Source organism: Corvus brachyrhynchos, unplaced genomic scaffold, assembly GCF_000691975.1.
Source record: "Corvus brachyrhynchos isolate BGI_N302 unplaced genomic scaffold, ASM69197v1 scaffold409, whole genome shotgun sequence".
NCBI lineage: Eukaryota > Metazoa > Chordata > Aves > Passeriformes > Corvidae > Corvus > Corvus brachyrhynchos.
The window spans coordinates 2,022,089-2,030,533 of record NW_008246059.1 but is presented as its reverse complement, the minus strand read 5'-3'; the positions used below and the strand labels follow the sequence as shown (position 1 = coordinate 2,030,533).

Genomic DNA, 8,445 nt, shown 5'->3' with positions numbered 1-8,445 from the left:
ATGACGGCAATTAATGCAATGGAAGTTGAAAGGGGAAGGCACATTCCTTAATTGCTGTTCTAGCTACAGAAGCCAATTTATACATATCCAATGGCACTACCTGATTTATTCCAGATGTAAGTCAAACAGACCTTAGCCAGGAATGAATTTGGTCCCATATCTGCACATTTTTTAATGGAATGAGAGGACTTTTGTGGCCTTTGAAGCCAAATGGATTATCAAGGAAAAGCCAATAAGGCATCAGATTCCTAGATGACAGAGAGGCAGTATTGTAACTCAGAAACTAACAGTGCTAGAGAGAGGGGGGAAACCATTCCACCTCACTGCAGGGAAGAAATGCAAAGGAAACCTTGCTGTTGCTGTAGGAAGTATGAAAGGCCCTGGCCCCGTGTGGCGATTCATCCAGATATGCCCACAGAGTTGCTTCCAGGGTCACCCAGAAGAATCAGATGTAACTTGAGGGATCATCTCCATTGGTTGGGACAATAACTTCGACATCTTTCACACTATGTGATTATTTGATAAGAAACAGACATGAGCCACTGGTGCCATTATACAAGCTACATCCTCCAGTCCCAAGCAGGAGCCATGACATCGTCTCAGCTCACAGAAAGAAATGCATTGCCCTCTCAAGGAGTTCAGATTCAGCACCAGCTGCTCTAGAGCTGAAGGGAGTTGGAGTTCTATTTGCAATTCGTTTGCACACAATACTAATGGCCACACATTTGCACGTGGGATGTTTGAGTCCTTAAACTGACTGTACAGTCATCAGCTGATCAAACATACTTCCCAACACATCTGTGACAAGGATGGGTGCTGTATCCTGCCTCTTGTGCAACACCAATGGTTTCAGCTTCCATTTCCTTCAGCGCTTGGTAGTGCAGCTTCTTCAAGCAAAAGCAAACAGCAACATGTGGGCCATTTTCTCTGCTCATCTAACATGGCCAAGAGAGGTTTCTTCAGCCACAGATGGATTGCAGCTCAACCTTTCTGCATGAGGAGTCCATGCAGCTCCTTTCGGCATGGTTGCTGGTGATGCTGAGTGTCAGTCTGCGAGCTGATCAATAGGTGACACCCAGACTTCAACGTATCTGGTAGAGGCATCCATCTCAAGTGTGCAGGAATCCTGTCTGCACACGTCCATCCTCTCTGCCCCCATCCCATGTCTGTCTGTTTGTAACTTCTGATCAAAGCATTCTAAATAAACAGTCTCCATTGTCCCTCTGCCCTTTGGATAGTTGACCTCTTTGTACCAAGTGAGAAAATAATAGTAATGGTACCTTTTTTGTCTGCTCAAACCTCTCTAGGAATAAATAATGCAAGGAACAGGGGCTGCAGGCTGTCAAAAGAAGCACTTAACTTGGGAAAGTACCATGCAGCTGTAAACACCAATGGAAATAAGGAGGTTAACAAAGTTTCTTTGTACAAAGGTAATGCAGGAGAATAAATGATTCCCTGCTTCCTCCTCAGCCATGTTTTTGAATGATGAGGCTTAAATGACTAGCAGACCAACTTGCATATGAATATGAAGCATTTGAAATGATTATTTCCCATATAATACTGTTTGCAGAGTAATACTGTTTGCAGTGCCGTGAGTTGTTGTTCATGGGGGAGATATGAGTCACAGTGATGCACAGTAAACATATTAAAAACACACATGCAAACCCCTTTTCTTCCGACTTTTAACATTATTCTCTGCATCTTGATGTAATGACAGGATGTCTCTCATTATGAAAATGGATGAGGGAAAAAGGAAAAGGCCATGCCTAGGTGACATGGGGACAGCAACCTTCAGTGAGACTTGTGCTTCTAAATCCCTTTGGCAATTTAGGAAATGCAGCTTGTATGGCTACAAGGCCTCAGCTAGCATAGTTTTGCACACCTCCATGGAGTTCAGGGGTAGTATGCTAAAGTACACCCACTAAGGACGTGACTCACGGATTTCAAAGGCAGAAGTTTGGCTGTATTTGATCTCCAGTATGGCACAAGCAATGGGTTCACAAGTGGTGATTCACAATGGTTCACAAAGTGTTCAGAGAAGGGTATAATTTAATTACCCTTCTGTCATAGCACCTTTTTCTCTTTCCCCCATGTTTTGATAAAAGATCTGTTGCTTGAGGACACAAGGCTATGATAAGCACACTGCTGACAAAAGTTAAAAAATGGAACATTGTGAAAGGATGCTCCAAGCAGGAGCAAATCTGCTACCAGGGAATTCTACTATTCTCCAGAAAGCCTACTTTAACGTCTGCAAGGCAAGGGAGGAGAGTCTACCTGCTCAGATTTTCTTTAGGGTAGTATTTTCTGAAAATGTACTCACTTTTAGGATGTCATCTAGATGCATCACTTCTTGATCCAGGTCCTGAAACTCTTTATACTGCTCTTTATGTGGCTCAAGAGCTAAGAGAAGCCCTTGCAAGGCTTCCTCAATGCTTCCATCGAGATAAGACTTATATCCTTCTGATTCCCCACTAATAGATCCCTCACACAGCAGCCTCTCTGGGGCCAGGGGTGTCTCTGCTGATGTAAGCCTTTTGACCAGCTGCTTTGTGATGTTGCCCTCATAGGTATCCAGCTCCACGGGCTTGAGTTCTGAACCTTCATCCGTGTCCTGCAGGAGAGACACCGGGACACTTGTTTCTACAAAGACACGATCGCTCTCAGCATCAGAGATTTTTTGGCAAACTTCAGGAGCTGCCCTTGGGGTGTTCTTGTTCTCAGCCACTGCTCCCTCTCCGTGGGATGGCAGGTCCTTTGGCTCAGCAACACAGTCTCTGTGGGAGTCGCTGCTGCTGCAGTCTAGGCTTGAGCTCTGGGAGGACTCGAGGGCTCGGTGCTGGGTGGGGGTCGCAGTGATGTCAGGGCTGGAGCTGACACGAGCAGACGAGGACTCTGCTGAGTTGGCAGGGGGCACGGCATCTTCGTAAGGCAGGTCACCAAAAGTGAAGGAGAGAGGCCGCTTCTCAGTGGCCACTGTCCCATTTTCAAAGACATCATCTGGCAAATTCGACTGAAAAGATAATAGGGAGAAAATGTTTTCCATGCAGCATTGGAAAGAGGAAAAAAATACAGCATGTGCCCAGGAAAGAAAAAGGCAAGGGAAAAGATTCAAGAAGCATTCAAGACTTGAGAGATGGAAAAAATATTTCAGATCAAACTTCCGCTTTCATCTGTCATGACTCCTCAATTTCAACATGAAAATTTCTGGAAAATTTGGGCTCAGCATCTCTGCTAAACAGAGATCTCTAGGAAGTGATCTCAAGAAGAGAGACATGAATTCTTCTCACCTTACTATATTCTCTAAGACAGCATTTCCAGTGCACTGCTCTAGTTCCTGTACCATGGCCCTTTTTAATGGGATTGTACATAAGCCACCTTGTCTGCATTTTCCCACTCATTACAGATTTCTGTTCTATCTATTTTCTGACTTCTAAAGTAGCAATCCATAAAATGTAACACAGTTTCCTCCAAGAGTTTCTCTAGTGCCATGGTGGTTTAATGGTGATAGTACCGTGCTATTTCTTTTTATTCAATGTCCTGCATGTGGCATGGGTGTCCGTAACAATTGTTGAACATGAGTTATACAGGAGTCCTGTCCAACATGAGTTTCTGCTGAAATGAGACAGCAAAATTGGTGGTGTATTGAGCAGGACACTGATCATTTAAGAAGCAAAACCAGCCTATACAGACTCCAGAATTATCAGGGCAGAAATATATATATATATATTAATCTCTGATTGATGTATGGGGAAAAAATCACTATAGGAGTCACAACCTGCCTATCTAACCTACAGATCTGGCTTTGTTACACGGCCAGCTCACAGAAATGCATGGCACAGATGGAAGGCAACTACTATTTTGCTGACAATTTGCTGGAAAGAACTGGAGGCATTCACATGTTGTTAAGCTTAAGGTTTAAGTGTCCAAAACTTCTGGGTTTTTTTCTAGTATTCCAGCAGCTTTTTATCCCTAAACATAATCATAGACAAAGGTTTACTCCTTCTTTCCCTTGACATGGGTATGCTTTTAGCTTCTGAAAGTCACGTTACAAGGCAAACGTAGAGCGTCAATCAGTGTAGCAGGTGATTTTTAAGAACACTGTTGGCTTGTGTTCCTGCCCTGCTCTCTGCCCACAGAGAGTTGACTTCTGATCATTATCTCTGCAGAAACCAAGAGGAATTTTGATTTAATGAGAGCCGCATGGGCTCACAGTTATGTCCTGCCCTCTAATCAGTCAGCAAAATGAGTGAGTTGCAACAGAGAGCAATACATGAAGCATGCATGGGAATGGAGATACCACACAGGGACTGAAAAAATCCTTCACCAAACGAAAACCAGGACTCACATATAGCTCTAGCCCTGCTTTTGGGCTTAGCCTGAGCGATGGCAGGTCACTAAAAGAGCGACTGCGACGAAGCTTGTCAAAGAAAGTGTCTTGAAGAGCATCTAAGATTGTCAACTTTGGCCTGTCTTGCAGGGGATGCAGCCATTTCTTCAACATTTAAAGCAAAGAGGGTGTGAGGAAGGGCAAGTTAAATGAATGCTTTGTAGCAGAGTACTAAATTACAGGCATGGGATGTGGCACTTGTAAAATTAATCTCTGTACAGGTGGCCTGATTAAGCATTCAGGATTTGATTCATGCAAAAATGTAGGAACACCCTGTGAATATCTCCAGTACAGGGGCAAATTTTACTACAGGATACTTAAAAATACTTGTGCTATAATGGTTGTTTAACTACTGTTGCAAAATGAAAACACATTTTTTAAGGATTATTCAAGTATCATAGCAGTCAGGCAAGAAGGATAGGTATGCATTAATTGGCCACATAGTTTCAAAGATGGCAGGATCATAGTCACCTTCTTTTAGGATTAGCAGCTAGGAATGCACTTGCTTTATGAGTATTTGTAAGGGTAACCTCCTAGAACCAGGGGGAAAAAAAGCTTAGACACGCAAAGCAATGAAATGTTTGCAGTGTTTGAACTGCTTTAGGATTTCTCATTACATAAACATGAAGCCAAGCAGAGCTTACAAAGAATGAGTGGTCCTTGAAGGTTGGTGTTTCAGGAGTGCCTTGGCTGTACATGGACATTCTCCTCTGGAGAGCAGATGCCTTGCTCACATTTCCTGTGGATGGGGTCAAGTCTTCAACATCAAAGGGGCTACAGATACACAAACAAGAGGGGAGGAAAAAAAGGTTGTTAGGCTGAGCACGAGGGACTTTCAGGTCCATAGAAAGGATTTTTGAAAAGGTGGTTTATTAGCACATCAAAACCCAGAGGTAGCGAGTTTTTAAACTGAAGTGTTTAAAGAAAATGTTGTTAATTAGATAGCAGTCTCAGAAGTGTGGTTTTCGCTTCTGATAAAAGTGTTTGCTCAGAAATCATTTATGTAGTGTAGTCTGATGTTATTCTTCTCACATGAAAAGTATTCTTGGATTTGAGTTGCCAAGTGTCACACATACTAATGAGAAAGGTGTTCAACTATTAATAGAGCTGTTGCATTATAAAGGAAACCAGGAGCTGTTATTGCTGGCTTCATGTTTATTGCATTACAAGAAACAGCACACATGATTGTAAAAGTTAAATGTGTCAATGCTTCTTCAGAAAAGACATTTACTTATTTCATAAAAATACAGTGAGAATTGGGTTTGTATCCTAAGGCTACCAGCTCACCTAGGTTGACCAACGTGAAGAGAGAATGCCAAGAGATTTCCCATCACTCTTGTGGTGTATGAAGCCCTTAAAAGCCAACTTTTAAAGATGGGCCAACTCCTGAACTTGGCTATGCTAGTGTAAATCCATAAATCCAGCACTGATTTTTACACTGATTTTTTTCATATTTAAAAAAAAAAAAAAGAATATATGAGCACTCAGTTATGTCCCCTTTATAAGCTTTGAAGAAGTATAAGCTTTAGACGATTCTGAGATCTATCATCACTAAGTGCTTCCCATACCTTGTGATGTCAGTACTTACCAAACCTAATTTAACAGCTGAAACTAGACACAACCCTCTTTACCCCAGGAAAAGCAGGCAAACTGTGGATGACCATGAACTATTTCTCATATACCAAACTTGGGCCACAGTTCCTTGACAGTCTTCCTCAGCAGGGAAAAAAATGGAGAGAACAGCCCACATGGATGAACCATTTTTTTCTTTGGTTGAAGTTTTACAGCTGATTGATTGATTGATTGATTGACCAACCACTTCTACTTACTACCAGGCGATCTCAAGGTTCAGCTTTACTGTGCCAAGGTCATTAATGTCTACTGCAACCACCTGAGGCCGAGCTGCAAACAGGTCTTTTGTCTCACAGGTTACACTTCCCACAAGGATATGAGTAGCAAGTCCTTTAACTTCTGTGACCTGTAAGAGACACAAACCAGGATATTTAGGACCACACAAGGCGTTGCAATCCTTAATCACAAAGTAATAGTTTTGATTGTCTGGCCTGGCCCCCTTGCTAAAAGGCTTCTAAAACATGATTGTTTGTTGCATTACTTAAGGAAAAAATCTGAGGTGTGGTGGTGGTTTTGTTTTGGTTTTTTTAAGAAATGCATAGTTGTGTATGATCACTATTCTATGTTTTGTTAATGTTTTTTATAGCTGTCAGAAAAAAACAACCATGCTGGCTCAGACCAAGGGGCTGTCTGGTCTTGCATTTGATCTTCTGCACTAACAATAAACAGAGCCCAAGGGAAGAGTAAGAACAGGGAGGGCATAGAGTCTCTCAGCAGTTGACAAATTCCTGACTGGGAATCTCCTGATGTAACCTGCCTAATTAATAATTCCCAAGGGAGCTCTCTTCCAGGTATTTCTCTCCTGTAACTCTGAAGCCATGTAATTGTTTGCACCAAGGATGGCCTTTGGTGAGGCTTTCCACAGATCTACTGTTGAGGAACCACCTCCATACATGTTGTTACAGTAAGAATAGCACACTATTCATATTTAGAGATATATTTGCCTGGAAATTCAAGAGTGACAGCTCTATATGCAGCTACTACACAAACCAGCCTTTGGCTGTTTGCTTGAAAGCCAGTTCTTGAACCTTTTATGTGAAAGTGTTTGGACAGAGTCCAAAAAGGGAAGAGAATATACACATTAACCTTAATAATACTGGGATTCTTGTGTACTAAAAAAGGGGTTCTCTCCTAACTTTCCACCTTAAACCTGTGAGTTAGATTGAAAAGAGTGACTCACCCTGTGTCACAACTTGCCTTTCATTGAAAACCTACTGTCTCACACCTTTGGGATTATTTTGGTTGTGGGTTTTATAATCACCTGCATTTTTTTTCATAAAGTCTTCGCAGTGTCAAAGTGGGCAATTTCCCCTAAGACTTTTGAGACATTCTTCTGTTTAAGCTGCCTAACCAGGGATATCTAGAATGGTTTTTAGCAGCAATTTCTGGACAGGGGTCAGAGAATGGGTCTCTCTAGGTTGGAGGCTTGTTGGAAAGAAAGCATATGGACCTTCAGCCAGGAAATAATTGTGTTGGGAGGCCAGGAGCAATGAAGAAGTGGAACAGCAATAGAAAAGTTTGGGAAGAAAACCTCTCCCAGCTCTCACAAACTGATTAGTCTTGTATCTAAACTGGACAATACTACAGCACTTTAGTAGGTGTGTCAGAAATACTAATTGTGGCTCACTTCTAAAGAGTTTAATGATCTGCTTCTATGTTTTTGCTGATGGTGCATGAGAAGGCAGGTTCTTGAGTCCTGCCTTGCTGGCAGGCAAAGGAGTCAGCATGCATACCTTAATGGAGATCAGTCCAACAATGAGAGGGAGGAAAACCATCTCCTCTCCGTCCCAGCTTTGCTTGCCATTCACTTCTATTTTGCCTTTCAGTTTCCATCGCTGGCGACCGTAACGCATGAAAATCTGAAAAAGAAAAATCCTCTTATTTTCTTGAGAAATCTGCTCTCATGATGCACAAATATCAGAAGCAGAACTGGGGAAAGGATCTGAGAAAGGCTGGAAGAGTTAGTGGTGGAGGTGCTGCCCTTCTGCTTCTCCTCGAGTCAGAAGGAAAAACCTATTGGAGGATCTCTCTCTCTCTCAGCTCTCCTAATTGCTCCTTTTGGTAGTGTACCCCTCACCCAAGCTTTTACCTTCATGTAACTGGATGACTCATAACAAAGCTTCAAGGCATTTAATTCCATTTACAGGGAAAGTGGTAGGGCAAGGGAGATTTGGGAGGGCAGGATGAAAGCACCCCTGGTCTTTCCTAACATTTGCAACTTGCTGGATCTGCTGCCTGCCCAGGCAGGTGAGCTTTTGGCCATTCCCCATCAGAGACCTCCCCAGCTGCGAGGTTTTGGCTGTCTGATGATGGAAATGAATGACATCCATAGTGCAGTAACCTAGTTTGAAGCATCAAGAGCAGGAAGACCACTTTGGGCTGGCTGGAAGACACCTGCACCAACTAACTTCCCACAGAGGAAGCCG

At 42.7% G+C, this 8,445-nt stretch overlaps 1 protein-coding gene across 4 annotated transcripts in view; it reads right to left on the bottom strand.

Annotated features, from left to right (window-relative positions):
- FAM65B (family with sequence similarity 65 member B) overlaps window positions 1-8,445 on the bottom strand; it is a 71,874-nt gene that overhangs the window by 14,201 nt on the left and 49,228 nt on the right. For 2 of the 4 annotated variants that reach the window (XM_017746154.1, XM_008642691.2), the window contains exons 10-14: window positions 7,753-7,878; window positions 6,217-6,365; window positions 5,032-5,161; window positions 4,346-4,492; window positions 2,321-3,010 (exon numbers count right to left, since the gene is read on the bottom strand). In XM_017746154.1, coding sequence (XP_017601643.1) covers window positions 2,321-3,010; window positions 4,346-4,492; window positions 5,032-5,161; window positions 6,217-6,365; window positions 7,753-7,878 — 1,242 coding nt within the window. The remainder of the gene's footprint in view (window positions 1-2,320; window positions 3,011-4,345; window positions 4,493-5,031; window positions 5,162-6,216; window positions 6,366-7,752; window positions 7,879-8,445) is intronic. The other 2 variants (XM_017746156.1, XM_017746157.1) reach the window with 1 other exon arrangement.